The sequence below is a fragment of the Bos taurus genome, chromosome 28, assembly GCF_002263795.3.
Source record: "Bos taurus isolate L1 Dominette 01449 registration number 42190680 breed Hereford chromosome 28, ARS-UCD2.0, whole genome shotgun sequence".
NCBI lineage: Eukaryota > Metazoa > Chordata > Mammalia > Artiodactyla > Bovidae > Bos > Bos taurus.
In genome coordinates, this window is record NC_037355.1 from 32,310,313 (window position 1) to 32,326,428 (window position 16,116).

At 42.2% G+C, this 16,116-nt stretch overlaps 1 protein-coding gene across 1 annotated transcript in view; it reads left to right on the top strand.

Moving 5' to 3' along the window:
* Positions 1-16,116, top strand: part of LRMDA (leucine rich melanocyte differentiation associated) — an 864,553-nt gene that overhangs the window by 808,995 nt on the left and 39,442 nt on the right. Inside the window, exon 6 of the mRNA XM_010820667.4 lies at positions 15,457-15,539. Within this exon, the coding sequence (XP_010818969.2) occupies positions 15,457-15,536 (80 nt within the window). The 3' untranslated portion in view covers positions 15,537-15,539. The remainder of the gene's footprint in view (positions 1-15,456; positions 15,540-16,116) is intronic.

Sequence of the window (16,116 nt, forward strand, 5' to 3'; positions counted from 1 at the left end):
AGGCCTTGTAGAGGGACATGATTTTTGTTGGGTGTTCACATTTGGTATTTGTTTATACTTATTCTCCCAGTGTTTACTTCCAAGAGTCAAGAGAATATTCAAATAATGTAAATTTTAAATCAGTACTTTAGTTGGCTGGCTTTTTTTTCCCGAAGTATAGTTAATTTACAGTACTGTGTTAATTACTGCTGTACAGCAAAGTGATTCAGTTATACATACATATGCATTCTTTTTTATGTATTCCTATCCATTATGATTTATCACAGGCTATTCAGTACAGCTCTCTGTGCTCTAGAGTAGACCTTATTTATCCATCCTGCATTATTCCTGGCTTTTGTTCCCATGTTTGTCTAGCAAACCTTTCCTCCTCTGGTTGCTCTTTCACTTTCTATCTCTGGGCCACCTTCTGTCAGTGCCAGACCATCTCTTGTGGGACCTGAAGAACTTAAGATGAGCTCTACAAATGTCAGGGAACCCCTTCCTCTTTTACTTTGTATCTTGTTTCAGAGGGAATTTTCAAGCATCTCATAGCCTTTGCTGCAGCAAAAGGTTAATAGTTCTCTCTTTTTTATGTACTATAAATGGTCAATTTCTAAGGACAGTGTTTCAGGGCGAGTTGAGTGTAATTGCTAAATAATATAGTCATTCTCATTTTGAATGAGTAATCCTTTCATTCCCAATGGTTCTACCTGTATGTGTGTATGTGTGAGTATACAGACGGGCATGGGTGAGACTTCCTCTGGGGGGAAGCCACAGCCATTCCATAGGAGTTTGCACATTTAAGCATGTGGATTTTAAATGTTGTGCCACATCCTGGGCCTCTTAGGCGCTGCAGATTATGTATAATAGATGACCTGCATTTACAGAGATGTGTGCTATACAGATGTAAATGTTATTATAGCTTTTATATTTTATGTTCTTGTTGAAAGATCATTTTGTCTTTGAATAATATGGCTGTTCAATTTTTTTTGGAGGGGAGGGGGTTATCTTTAAAAGAGAATATGAAATGGATATTGCACATCATATATTTCTTAAAAGTAATTTGGAATTTTAGGGTCTGGGATTGGGGCTGACTGATACACTGCCATGATGAGATATAACCCCTGGAAAATAACAGCACCAGCACATGCCTGCATCTGTCCAATCTCATAATTCACTTTCACATTGGATTATGGATGTCTGTGCTCAGTGAGTCTATCTTCCCTTTAGGTATTATTTCAGCCCTTTGAGATAATAAGGAAAGTTTAATTGCGTTGTTAATTGATTTTTTGCACAACATTATTACCTTGATTGATTGCAGAGTTGATGAAAATGTTAGACACAGGCAGCGTGGAGTATCAGCCCGGGAAGGAGTGGGAGCCTTGTGGAGAATAGATAACCTTGATGTTAAGAGCTATATCCTTCAGATATGTCTTCCCTTGACATATTGATGGCCCTTGAAAAGGGAAAAGCTGATTGTATGCAGAATGCAATCATTAAACCCACTTCAGCTTGCTGTTGATTAATTTGTTTTTTCCTGAAGGATCTAGTTATAGGGAAGGCCTCACTTGTACCAATAGAAGCCATTTTCTAGGCTCTAGCCTGTATACTTAACCCTCTGGGTGCAGAGGAATAATGAGGCTGGCATGGCCAATACAGGAAGATGGTCTCAGGATGTGTACAGGGTGGACTTGACCCTCACAGACATCCTCACCCTCAGCAGCACGACTCTTTTCCCCAGCACAGTGCTTATTTCCACTGAATACCAATTCTTTCAAAATGCCAAGGTCAGGCAGCCTTTTATTGAGACCTGGGAGTAGGATGAAATGGGAGCTTTGGATGCCCAGGGAGGCTTACTAACCAGGATTCCAGTGGTTTCTGGAGAGGACATGGCACTTAAGAGTTGTGTTGCACATTAGATAAAACCTTGCATAAATTTGCTCCAGTGACTGGAGGATTTGGTTTCTTATTGGGGTGTGTGTGTGTGTGTGTGTGTGTGTGTGTGTGGGAGGGATTTGTATGTAGAAAGATACAAAGGGATTTTTTGAATCAATCTGTTATATTTTCAGTTACTCCTCTCTCTGGCCTTATATAACTCTTACCAAGAAATGTCTATTGAAAGCTGTCATGGTAACTATAGTTCAGAGCCGTCCTGATGGTACCAAAAAATCAGGTTGGTTGGTTGACTGATCCATTGGACTCCTGCCCTGTTTCCCTCTCCCAAACTCACCCCACTTCATCCATGGCTGCCCGGTCCCAGACAGAGAGTGAAGCTTCATGGGGAAAGGAGTCATCTTGGCCAGCTACAGGACAGAAGCTTGTAGGTGTGTAGTGATTCTAGAGAGCCCCCATCTTCTAAGGAGAACATCAGAGTCCCCCTTCTCTCCCCACCCCTACTACTACACATCTGGAGCATTCTGACTTCTTTTTCCATCTTCTTCCCTTTGTGGCTGTCCCGATATGCATTTAAAGCAAATTTTAATGGTATAGAATTGTTGGAGACCTACCAGTAATTACATTATCTTCCTGGGGTCCTGAGCCCCCCAGGAGAGATCACATGGGCTTCAGGGCAGAAGAGAGACAGCTCACGGGTCTCCCAGAGCCACGGTGTAGTCTGTAGATGGAATTCACACCATGGTCCAAAGCACAGTTACTCCCCAGTCCACCACATACCCCCTCCATTCAGAGCCTTTCTTCTGCTGAACTAATGACTAGCACTCAGGGAGTCTAATATCCACAGAGTCTGGGCCCTCAATTACTGTAATGGCTTATAATGAGATTTTGGCCAAGTAGCAGGTAGCAGGTTATTACTTCCTGCTCAGCGTGGGCAATGTCTACGCTGTTAATTTGTGTTGCTGAATGTGGCTCAGAGTTGGGCATCAAACTGTCAGAGCCAGATGTATTCTATTAGGTGGAAGGCTCACAGTAGCCCATGGGCAATTTTTTTTTCCAATATGGAGGCATGTTAACTCACCACAGGGTGAATCCTGATAAACTCAAGCCAGCCAAATAAAAGGGGTAATATTCTAAGCCATCAAAGTAGTATGTTCCAGAGACAGATAACACCTGGTACCACCCACTGGCAGCAATGTCTGTCTAACCCAGGCCGTTCCATTGATAGGCAAAAAGTATACCCCTCTTAATATTGATAGAGAGACTCTGGGGCCTTCATTAAGATTTAATGAGCCTGACTCTAATGAATACCCTTATAATATGCTCTCCTATTGTTTACTTTGTCTTTATTTTGGGCAAAAAAAATGTACACGAGGTTCATATTGCTCTTATAAACTGCATCCTGCTATTAATTTTTACTTAAACTATAGTTTCTTTGGCATTAGCATATATATATATGCATATATGTGCTTTTTTTCAAAGCACGTTAGAAGAGGAGGAGTTGAAGATTAGGAAGTAATGAAAACCATTTTGACATTTTGCAGTGAGAATTGCTAGTGCCCAAGAATTATGCTGTGCTCTCTGCAATGACATACTTCTGGTTATTTTTTTGTACTGGAAACTTGTTTCTGTTAGATCATATATCAGCGGATTCCTTTTGTTTTCTTTTTGGAGAGAGAAATTCAGAGTGTCCTGGAATTAGGAAAGATTATGGTAATATCAGCACAGAAAAAGTTTGTTTGGATTCTAATGAAGGGCAGATGGAGGCTGGACTAACGGGCCCAAGAAGGAAGGTCTTTTCCTCAATTCTTGCAGTTTGAATTATGACAAACTCAGTTGTTATTGGGTCTGCTTAATTTTATTTGAGAGGTTCTTTTTGCAGCTTGAAGAATGAAAAAAAAAAGCAACTTGTCTTTATTTTCAATGGCTCTCTTGAGAAATTTTAGCCTGAAGAACCAGACAGAACTGTGGATGTTTTCCCCTCTTTTGATGTGAGCTTTCTAATAGGAACAGACCTGAAACCCAAAAGCAAATTTCTGCTTGAGAGCGAAGCCAAAATTCCCATTCAAACTCTGCAGGGGGACCCCCGCTGCTCACATTTGTTCATATAAGATTCTGTCATTTTAGAGAAAAGCTAAAGACTTTCTGGGAAATTTTTTCTGCAAGTTTTTTTTTTTCCTTATGCTTCATAAATTATGGTCTGTAGATTCAGTTCCAATCTACTTATCCAAAAAACTCTTTTCTTCTGTTAATGTAATCTGCACATCACTTAAATTTAAACTTTCATGTTTTTCACTTTGTATTAAAGTGCTGTAGCAGTCTTCTATTATTATTATTTTAGGTAAGGTTTGTTTTTAGACTGTTGTTAGGAAGACAGTAAAACCTCCATTTGCTAAAACTCGATACACTAGATTTTTATCTTGGAATTTGAGTGGTCTTGATTCTACAAGAAGAAAAGCTAATGTTAAAGGTTTTACTTTTTTAAAGGGGCAGGGGAGGGCCCTTTTAGGTTGCCCTAGAACTTTGTTTCTCAAAGTGTGGTTCCCTAATCTGTAGCATCACTGCCACCTGGGAACTAGCAAAGTTGCAAATTCTTGGCTCCAGCTCAGACCCACTAAACCAGAAACTTTGAGGTGGGGCTCAACAATCTGTTTCAACAAGCCTTCCAGGTAACCTGGGCTCCAGGGAAAGTTGGAGAATTGCTGTTCTGGGGGAAAGCCATGCAGTTCCTCTACCTGCCCATGTCTAGGAGTGTGTATCAAACTCTGGGGTTCAGAAGTATCCTGAGATCCTTTCACCCATTCCACAATAACTAGCTATCTGTTGAGTATCTCAGGAAGCAAGGATGAAAAACTCTCATCTCTGCCATTGGGGAGTTCCTGTACAAAAAGAGGTCTTACGACCTTGAGAAATGTTCACTGAACAGTCGTCCCATCCTAGTGAAACCTCTGAACTGTATTATCCTCACTACAAATCCTCATGGGTGGCCATCATGAGGTACCTAGTAAAGTACCTACATACATATATATATATATATATATATATATATATATATATATATAGTAAAGTAAACCATGAGGTACCTAGTAAAGACAGGTACTCAAAAACTCAAAAAAGGTTTCCAGTGAAACATGAGTTAATAAGATAATTTAATTAATTAACTGGAACTCAGCATTTCCCGAGTGGCAAGTCAATCCCATGACTGTTATATTAGGAAAGTCTGAGGGAAGGAAGCGTGAGAGCCATTTTATTTTTGCTTCACTGACCATTTGAGTGGACTCTCAGCTCACATGCAGAACCACACCTGGACTCCACTTTCCTCTAATCCAGTAGATTCAACCTTTGTTTACTCCCTTTTTCTGGTGGAATCCACTCACTTATTTGAATTCTAAAAAGTTATCTTTTAAAATACCAGCTCTTTGAAAAATAATGATATGTTCAAGATCCCTGGAAACCCATGAATACCTCATTTCTCCTCAAGGGAGGTGGTCATTTGTTGCTCTGGGCATGAAAATAATCACTGGCCCGTGTGCCAGAGGCCAGTGATGGGGGAACTACATGATGATCAAACAGAAGCTGGAATAAGTTTTATTTTTACTTGAGTCATTTCTACCTCTTTTTTACTATTTTTTCGTTCATTTTTGTTGGAGTATAGTTGATTTACAATGTTGTGTTAATTTCAGGTGTGCAACCAAGTGATGCAGTTATGCATATACATGCATCTACTCTTTCTTTTTCAGATTCTTTTCCCACATAGGTTATTACAGAATACTGAGTAGAGTTGCCTACCTATACAGTAGGTCCTTATTAGTTATCTATTTTATGCGTAGTGGTGTGTGTGTGTTAATCCCAGTCTCCTACATTTGTCTACATCTCTTTTCTGATTAACCCGGGCAGATACTCTAAGAAGGAAGACCACCTTTGGGTGGAAGGCAGCCAGGATTTGCATGGATGGAGCACACATGCTTTTTGTATGTTTTATTGACCCAGTTTTTCTTTAATTTTTATGTTTTTCACTTTTTTTTTCTTTTTTTGCTATCAAATGATGATTAGTAACTCCATGCCATTGAATGGCTTATTTCCTTGTAGACTTCCCTGATAAAAACAAACTTTTTCTAAGAAGTATGGGAATCTATCTCTGTTTACCTTTGCATGTTTCTTTACATTTATACAGGTGATATGCAAATATCCCCAAACCCTGAGCCTAGAAGACTAATTAGAGCAATTGATGGTAAAGAAAATTAGTCCCTGAAATCCAGACCAGAGGCATCTGAAAGGAGGGGTGAGCAGTGGGGGGTGTCTGGTAACCCCATTCTCAGGAAACGTTGAGCACAGATTGAACAAACATGACGTATTGATCATTACAGAACCTATAATTGGCGACCAAAAGCCCAGTGTGACTTTAATGGCCCTCCCTGAATCGTTGCCATCAGTTATTTATTTAATTTTTTTAGAAAGAAAGCAGCTGTTTTTCCTAAATTCATGCTGCCCTCTAGTGGCCACACTCCCAACCTCATGTAAAAGGTGGAAAAGATGAATGTGGAAATCATGGTAGGGATGACAGAGGTGATAACGGGGTGAAAAAAATTTTTTTTTCCTTTTCTGTCTCCTATCTGAAAGATTTCTGAGTTCTTTAGTCAAAAACTTAATAAATAAAAATGAAGCCATACCACGTGACCACTGTCCATTTTGACTGACAGCCTGGCTGGTGGGCTGTCCATCAGCGAGGAGCGCAGAGGGATCTTCATGAGTCCGAACTCATTTGCATCCCATCTTGGTGTACACTTGGAATGCAGCCCATCTCAGATCCATTAAACCCTACTTAGAATGGGGAGGTGGGGAGAGGGGAACACAGACCAAACTGGCTTTAAGGATTCAAGTTTCCCTGGTGGAAAAGTAGGTATGAATTAGGTTGTGGATCTTTGACATTCTTCTATCCTAAGGGCAGTGTCCTATAATTCAGAGGGATTTGTACTGGAAAGATAGCATTGCTGGGACTTTGGCAGTTCAGTAGTGAGGAATCTGCATTCCCGCTGCAGTGGGGCATGGGTTCGATCTCTGGTCGGGGATCTGAGATCCTACAAGCAGGCAAGAAAGATAGCATTGCAGTTGTATGATGTCCGACCTGGTAGTGTGACCTTGGGGAAGCCCCTTAGAACCTCCTCTTGGTCCTTTACTGAAAATGAAGATCTTTAAATTCTGTCTCAGTGAGAATTCTTCAATACCTTTACAGAAATACTTTCAAAGAAAAATTTCCTATTCTATGTTCGAGCTTACTAGAAAGCACAGCAAAATAATCAAGTATCATAGGAGTGAATGAGTGAATCATTGTTTAGGAAGTCAGAGTGAAAACCGTTTCTGGCTTTATTCTTAACTGGCACACACACAAAAATATATGTAACCTGAAAAGAAAACTCCAAATTTGGGTTGCTAAGAAGATTTAGCAACGGTGGGTTATTGGTTGTTACTTTTTGTTTTTGGTTTGGTTTGAGTCGGTTTTCTGAAGAGGGGATGTTATGGGAGCATGGAAATATTTACTGTGGCATTTGATCTCTGATATTTACATGTTCCTCATTGATTGAAATATAGCATGTATTGAGGTCAGAGCCAAGCATATTACCGATGTTCAAACAAGGGAGCAAGGGAGCCCACACTCAGACCTGGGATACCTTCCCATCCATCTCTGCCTACGCACACGACCCCCAATACAAAATAATTTAAAGAGCATTGACATCTGAGGAAAAGCATGTTGACTTTTTCCCTTCCAGGATTCACATCATGGAAACATGCACTGCCAGATAACTTTTAAATCTGTCAGCTTCGTGTTTCCTCAATGTGGAGAGGACACTGAATGGTCTGGTCAGGTCTGGGAGGGGCTGCAGCATCTGCAACCAGAGCACAGGGCCCGGGGGCTCACAGTGAGACTGCGGATCTGGGTACCAGGGATCCACTCAGAGGTGCCCCTGTCTCTCGGACTTGCCCCCGCTTTCATGTTTCCCACTAACAGGTTATTTGAGGGAGAAACTGGCCCTGCATCTTTTTTAATCCTCTCCTTCCTCCTTCTCTTCTAAAATGACAAGCCTCATTTCAGCTGCCCTGGGAGCCCGAGTGCATTTTCCACAGGCTCTGGCCTGTCACATGTCAACTTGTCTGCCTGCTCACGTGACTGTTCCTGCAGCCTCCTCAGGCTGGCAGGGGGTAGGGGGCGCAGGGGGGGGGGGGCAGGGCGGGCACCAGCTTCTCAGCCTTGCATTCCTCTCACCTTCAGTAGCGATTTTGCCGAGATACTTTCCCTGCTGACTGGTTTCCTTCCCCAGCTTTTTTCTTCCTTACAAACACACGGGTGAGACTTGACAAGGCCCAGCATTTGTCTAAGGAGGCTATATAATCTGTTCTCTCTCAGGAGAAAGTTTAACCTTCCTTCAGGCCTCACTGGCGCGGGCTGAGCACGGTGGCCAAGTGTCCTTTCCTCAAAGGGAGACGGTGCCCAGCATTTGTGCCAGCTTTCTTTCAGTATAATGTATCCAAATGTATCCAAACCCTTGACGAGGTGACCCCTACTGTGGTTTTTTGGATGGCATTTGGTAAGAAGCAGTGTATTATAACCCCACGATGTAGATCCTCTTGTGCATCCAGAGTACTTACATATGTCCTGTGTACTCTTTGTGCTAAAAATAAATACAAACTGCCATTACTTAATCCAGAATATACTGACAGCAACTAAGCTGCACATAATGCAATTTATTATGGATGAAAAAGTGACCAAAGATTTATATCTTGTCGGCATATTGAAAACTGCACAAATTCATGGAAAGGAATTAGCCTTTGTAGCAATAATGAAAACAAAATCAAATTGAAGTGAACTAAAATGACACACAATAAAATGTGTTGTCTAAACTTCAGCAGAGGACTTAATTCTTCCTGTCACAATTTACATCTGCAAAATTTTACTCAAGGAAATGTAACCTTGTGAAAATCAATGACTTAAAGAGATTTAGAAGGTATAACCAGTAAAATTTGATATTTGCCAAAAGCTGGTGGAGGAATTTCACCGTAATGTAAAAAATTACATGGAAAAGAATTAATCCCCTTTGAAAATAATTTCAATAAAAGAAAAATGAAAATGTTAAAAATAGAATATGGCTTGACTTTGAATTTAAAAATTAAATTAAATTGATGAAATATAGTTTTCTCTGAATAATTAATGTTTTCTGAAAGAAAAAGTACCAGGCTAGTTTGTGTTATATTCATAAGCCTTCAGCCAAAGCACCCTGGGGGTCAAAATGGCAGAATTCAGAGGTCCACCATGGCAAAATATCAGGGTTAGCAGAGCAGGGTGAGAATATCCCTCCTGGGGTTGTTTTATATAATAAAGGAGAAGAGAGTAAAAAAGTGCACTCATTCAAGAGACTAGACAACCTCCCTTGAGCAGCGCTGTTTGAGGCGGTCACTTCAGAACTTAGCAAGGATGGCATGCCCACCAGTCCATGGAGAGGACAGCAGGAGCTCTTATACACCTTTTGGAGTTTAGCAAGTGATGCATCACCATGGCACCCTGTTCCAGCAAAGACGCAGATTATAAGCTGAGACTCTTGCCTGAAATCATGCTCAGCTAGTTTGGGAGGAAGTCTCACTTAGTCTTCTCTCCCTTTCCATGGGTCAGGTGGAGAGCCTTTCCCCGTTTTATTTCCAACCTAAGGCTTCCCAGATGGGTCTGCAAATGAAGGGAAAATATGCTCCCCACGGACAGTAGACTTTGTCCTTCCTGCTTCCCCTAAAACTGCTCCTAAGCAACCCCTTCTCTTAAGACCATTTTAAAATCTCTCTTCTTTTTGTTTTCTTTAAAAATCTCTTCTTTGTTCTTAAGTAGCTTATGCTGAAGGAGGCTGTTGTACTTGGAGCCTGCAGTTCTGCAAGCTCTGCTAAATCCTGTGTGATGTCCACAGTGGAGCTGATAGTCCATCACACAGGCTGACCTCGGAGTATTGCTCCAGCCACTTCTCAAGACCATAAAGCATGGCTGTTTATCCCTTCTAGTTCCCGGTTTACTTAGGACCTGCATTTAACAAAGGCCGAGGAATGCGCTTTCTGGGGAATGTCCTTTCCCCTGTACGATGTTTACAGCTCTTAAGGCTGGATGATAATGTGCCTTCAGTCCACTGAACTCTCTCCAACCAGACGTCCTGATTGCTTTGTTTTTGTGGGAGGAAAGTGTTGAGCATAAAAACAACATCAGTGTTGAGGAATTGAGGCTGTTGCCTTCTGTTTCTTTGCAAATATTTAATCTGTGTATATTTTTAAAACATTTCAGATGCCTGTCATCTTAACGAAGGTTAAAGTATGAGTGTTTAACAACTGAAATTCCTCACTTTATGGATTCTGTTTAAATTGTGTACAGATAATTTGAATGGTATTAAATTTATCTATTCAAATATTTATTGAACACCTCCTTAGTACCAAGTACTGTTTGAAGCACTGGGTATTAGAAATTGAGGAGGAGGGATTATTGTAGAGGCGACATGTTCACACTATGTATAATGTCACACAGAACCTTCCATGATGAACCAGAAAGACTCTGCAAATATTCTTTCCATCTCTGGGCCCACCCACGTCTTCACAATATCATCATCACTCTTTAGAGGCCACAAACAGTCTGGTTCCTTGCTTTACCCGTACAGATGGGAGAACAGGAGTTGAATGAGGAGTCCTCTGTCCCTTGCTTATTTTGTAACAGTAATTATAAGGTGCTAGTGATCACAAACAGATTACAATCTGTTTGTCATTACACAGTTACACTTACATACATTTGTGATAATAGCATTTAAAGCAATGACTACCCAAACTAACGTTATTAGTGATAATAAAATCTATATTTTCTCCATGTTACAAAGATGAATTTATTGGTCCAGCTGGTATTCCATCATCAGATGAGTTTTGGTATGAGGAAAGTATTATTCTTTCACAGCTAAAATATAAATGGTAGACCATTTACTCTGATATTTAGTCTTCAGTTCTGTTGACCATAGAGTTAGGAGACTCGAGCTATGTCAAAGCTAGGGAGACATGAGCTAATTAGTGGTGAGCATGTCCCAGCTCTGGGTATGAAATGCAGGTTGCAAGAAAGTGAGTGGAAATTCTTTCCTTGGGTGTTTGGAGGTCCAGCAGAGCTCCCTTTTATGTATTATGGGAAAATGGGCTGGATGGGTTTCAAGAGCTGACTTGGTCCAAATCAAATTTTGATTAACTAACCGTTGGCTCTGTCTCCTACATCAGGCAGTGTGGTACCTGGCATCCTTATCTTCATAAGGGAAACATTCAGAAATGCTGAATCATCTATTTCACAAGCAAGGTGGAACTCTGGGATATCTGGCCCCTTGCCTTCATCTTACAAGTGGGAAAACCAGCCCAGTGAGGGAACATATGTGGGTATGTGTCCTCAGCTGTTAGGGGCCAAACTGGCTTTAAATACAGGTCTTTCCCCACCTCCCCTTACTAAATAGATGGTAAGACAAGGCCATATGGGATGTCAGCAAGTCCTGGGGTGTTTGCTGGCCTCTGCAAGGGTATCCAAAGCTGTCCTTTCCAGGACACTTAGAGTTTTCCTCAGTCCTATCTGACCATGGCCACACTGGTGCAGCCAAGAAAAGATGCTGAATCCCAACCCCCAGGCAGCCCCAAGGTCATAACCTAACCTGCATAATTAGAACACCCATCCCAGTGTGGGGGTGGGGGACATTTTAAAGATAAAGGACCTCTTTAAAATAGATTTCCCCTGACATATTGTTTCCAGAGCTAAAGTTTTAAGAGCTTACAGTGATGGCAGAGCTGGCTACTTAAGAAAAATCAGATTGTCCCATTTGGTAGGAGAAGATTCCCAAGGGGACAGGGCACTGTCAGGGCTCCCCAAAAGAAACCCCCATGCAGACTACACGTCAGCCTGATTCGCAGCGAGCCTGCTTCACTTATTATGGGCAAAGCCAGATATTTTAATTAAAAACACTGCATACACCATTAAATGTGTTGTTCCCCATCTAGTCCCAAGACATTTAGAGTTTGAAGAGATACAAACAAGTGAATGCATTGCAGATGTACACAGAGACCACCGCCTGCCGAGTCACCACCAGCGGGTTCCCGAATTCCAACCTCGGAGCGCCTCCCCATCAAAGCGTTCTTTCCAAGCAAACTGTTTCCTCCACAGTTTTCACAGTTTATGGCAGTTGCCATTGATGGAAAAGGAAGGCTGGGGGAGAACAAGAGAGAGGAAAACACACCGTCACCGTGTCCCTTCATTTATGAACAGATCCTATTAGGTCACAAATAACCTTCATGACAAATGAAGTCTTAGGGCTGGCTTCCCGCCCCCCGCTCCATGTTAATGCTATTTACTTATTTATTTATTAAGCATGAAAGTCCTCTTTGGGGGCAGGGTTATCCATTCCCAGCTGTGAGCTCAGGTCAGCGGAGGCTACCACTTGGTCAATTTAAGCAGTCGTTGGCGGTTCAAGTTCAGAAATCTCATCTGACTTTAACTGTCGCTAGCTGCACCACCTTTCTCCCCAGGGGAGCAGCAGCAGCTGGATTTCATTGTCAGGCTGCCAGGCTGTCCCTGCGCCTTCCTGGAGGAGCCCGCAGACTGAAGGCCTTCCTTTCCAGATTTTATTCAAGGTGACAGCTCCTCGCACCTTGGCGCTCTGACCACCTCAAGTAGCCAGGATATCAGGGGGTATGAGTGTGGTCCTCCTGCAGAGTCCAAATTTAGATTGACTGAGGTCATCCTCGGGCCTCATGACCCCAGTGCTCTAATGGAACAGGGCTGCTAGGAACTTGGCCGTGGTAGCAAGTTTCGTAATGATGTCTGGGGAGAAACGCTGTGCAGGAGCAGGCGAAGAAGACCCCAAGTGCTGGAGAGTGATGTCAGCTTTTGTTAGAGCAGCAGACAGTGTTAGAATATCCTTGGCATAATATGGCTCTGGTATCTCTGTCAGCATCTCTGTTTTCTGTCACCGCACACAATCCTGGGCCTGTCTCGAGCCCTGACAGTGTCTTTTCAGATCAGGTTATGCCAGCCCGGAGACTGGCTCTGCTCCCCACCACACAGCCCCTTTGTTTGAAGTCGGCCCTCTTGTCATTAATGCACTTGATGTCTATTTAAATCTGAGGGTGAGCGCGGTATCTGTTTTCCCGTCAAGAGATCATTGACAATATTAATACCTCATGTCCTTGCCTCATTTTCCAAGCTCTGACACTTTGCCACAGTCTCCTGCATTCATCAAACAGCCCTTTCTCACTGGGGTGTCTATAAACCTTCTCACTTTCAGGCCCACAGGAACAGGGCAGGCCTTAAAAAGGACTTTTATCAGTGCCGACCAGAATAGAAGGGCAGGGTTGCACATGCCTCAGAACACACTCCCTCCCTCCACATTACAGCCCACGTTCAGGAATATCCAGCCTGTTTCTAGAAGGGCAGTTGCTATCCAGGTTCTCTATAGGCAAGGTCTGCAGTTGAAGTTTGCCATGGAGAGAGTGCAGAGAGAAGAAATTCAATCCCCAATGTGCTGGAGAGTTTCCTGCAGTAAATGCACCCACTGATGGTGTGTGTGTGTGTGTGTGTGTGTGTGTGTTCACGTGTATATGTGTGTGTCTGTATCTGCCTTTCGTTCCTTCACTCAAGAGAAAGACTATGTTCTTTATAACATCTGACAGCCCTATTCATTTCTTTTTATAAAAATTCTTGCTGTCCTGGTGCTGTAGAGAGAAATTAACATCCTGTAGCCTCATCCTTCCACATTCTTGAGGATTCCTTGGAATCAGTTATGTTTAAGGAAGCCCCTTGTGGATTTTCAAAGACTTTTGAGACACTCCCAACCCAGGCCTGTAGTGGGTGCTGTTCCAGGACTGCAGCCTCAAGAGCTATATGCCCACAGACCTGTCCTGGCTCTGATGACCATGTTAGCACAATTCCAAGTGTTGTGTAATTCAGCACACTAAAGGGAACAGCTCAGTGTCAACAGCCGAAAGAATAATTTAGGCCCCAAGAAGGGTCTCAGGGAGGTTTCATCCAACCTCAGTGTTTCCAGGGACCAGACCAATACTGGAAAGCAGAACTTGGGGCCTGGGGGCCAAGGAGAAACAAAGCATGGCCAAGGTGAGGAGTGGTCCACAGTGGGCTTTCTCAGGGGACCCTGGCAGGAAACAGAGGTGATGACAGCCAGCCCAAGGCCCATTCTGAGGCCATGAAATGATGTCATCCTCTCTCGATTGCAAACTTGCAGAGATTCTGTGACCCCAGCAGTTCTCCATGTTATCCCAAGTCATCCAAACCAAGGAACATCTGCCTTGTCTTTAAAAGTTTCTAAGTCATTTTTAATCCATGTTGAAGAATACGGTCTATAGTTCTGTAGTGGAGAAATATCTCCTGTACAGTGACCCAAGTATTCACCACGTAGGACTTCTGATGTGAAGAACCTGCTTGATTTTCAAGTGCTAATTTATCCATGATGAATAGTAGATGGTGATTGTTAGTTTTACACTATCAAAATAATAGGGAAAAACATGTATATAGGTAACTGTTTTTACAGACAGATTTGTATTTCATGAATTTATGTGTTATGGACACATTTTTTTTTCTGGTTATGCACATTTCAGAGACTCAAGTACTATTAGTAATAAGATAACTCCATGAAACTGAGTTTTAATTTAGTTTTTCTAAAATTAGAAGGAAAGAAACCAAAGGTGGCAAAAATCAAATTGTTGTTATGAATACTTTCACACAAAAAACTTGTGTTTTCTTAATAATCCTTCAAAGCTTTCAAAAGAACTATGGCAAGTGATTTCTTATGGGTATTTAGGGTAAACGATGAGTTGATTGAAAGGTTTGACCTTATTCTAGGGGCATCATTTAAAGTCCTCTTATAATCTCTGTGAAAGACAGAAAAGCTGTATATGGAGCCAGAAAATTATTTAAAATAAAACTGAAGATGAAAATCAAGTGCATTCCAACCTGAGAGTATAGTTCAGGACCCCTGTAAGAAGAAACCATTTACTGGCAGAGACACTGTTACTTTCCATGGGGCGTTTGCGAATGCCATCCTTCCTTAATCATCCATTATGTACTTGATGTCTGCTGCGATTTGGAAGGTTCTGCCTGGATATTAACAAAATTGATTCATGATAAAGGATTTGAAATTCCACATTCTGGAAGGATTGTTTTATATCTTTTGTTTGGGCTGAGCCCATCTTTTAATTCTTAATTTTCCATTTTTAGAAAGTCTACTAAAGGAACTTGGAGAGAGAATTGAGGGTTTTGCTTTGTTTTGAGAAGTAATTGGCCAAACTAGAAAATTCTTTAAAATGTGAGCGACAAATCATTCAGGAAAAATATTCTTCCTAGGAGCCTGTGCTCTGCTGACATTTCATTTGAATGTCAACTCTGAGGACGAGGAAGTAGGGTCCTTCCCTTTGGGGGCTTAATCCGTTTGCCACCGCCCATGGGCTTTGTGATTATATTTGTGCCACGCAGCACCAGTGTTTTCTTGCTATAATACTTGTGCCGCCAGGAATAATTGTGTATCTTTTAATTTGCAGGTGTCCTGGGGAAGTGCCGCTATGTTTACTACGGGAAAAACTCAGAGGGCAACAGGTTCATCCGTGACGACCAGCTCTGAAAGGCAAGTTCTCTGTGCCTTAGCCAGTGACATGAGAGTGAGAAAAAAAAAGCAAAAATAAAGGAAAAGCTAAATGAAAAGATAATGGCCTACAACCCTTCTCTGTAGGAAAGCTATGACTTCAGCTTTTGGTACCTTCTGCTGACTTGGCCAGGCCTGTCAGGATCATCCTTCTGCCTTAGACTGAGTGGTCACAGAGAGATTGACATGATTGCCCTTAAGCAGGTCTCATCCACTAGGGTGACAGACAGTGGTGGCGAAGCACCAGGGCTGACAGGATGAACACCATGATAGATTGCCTGGCCCCTCCACTACTCACAGGGGAGCAGAGGTCACACCTGGGGCCTCCCTGAGCATGCTCAGTGGTTGTCGTCAAGTGCGAGAGACTGTGTCTTCAGCTTGCCTATTGAGCAGAGATCCTTCTGATACCATTGTGCTGTGGGTTAATTTTTAGTGACAGAGTCAGTTTAGAGGAAGCCTCCTTTCTGTTATTTCCCTTAAATCTTAATCTTTGGTATTCTGCATAGTCCCCTCCCACCCCATCCTCATCATCCTTTAGCATATTTATCACGGGCAATTC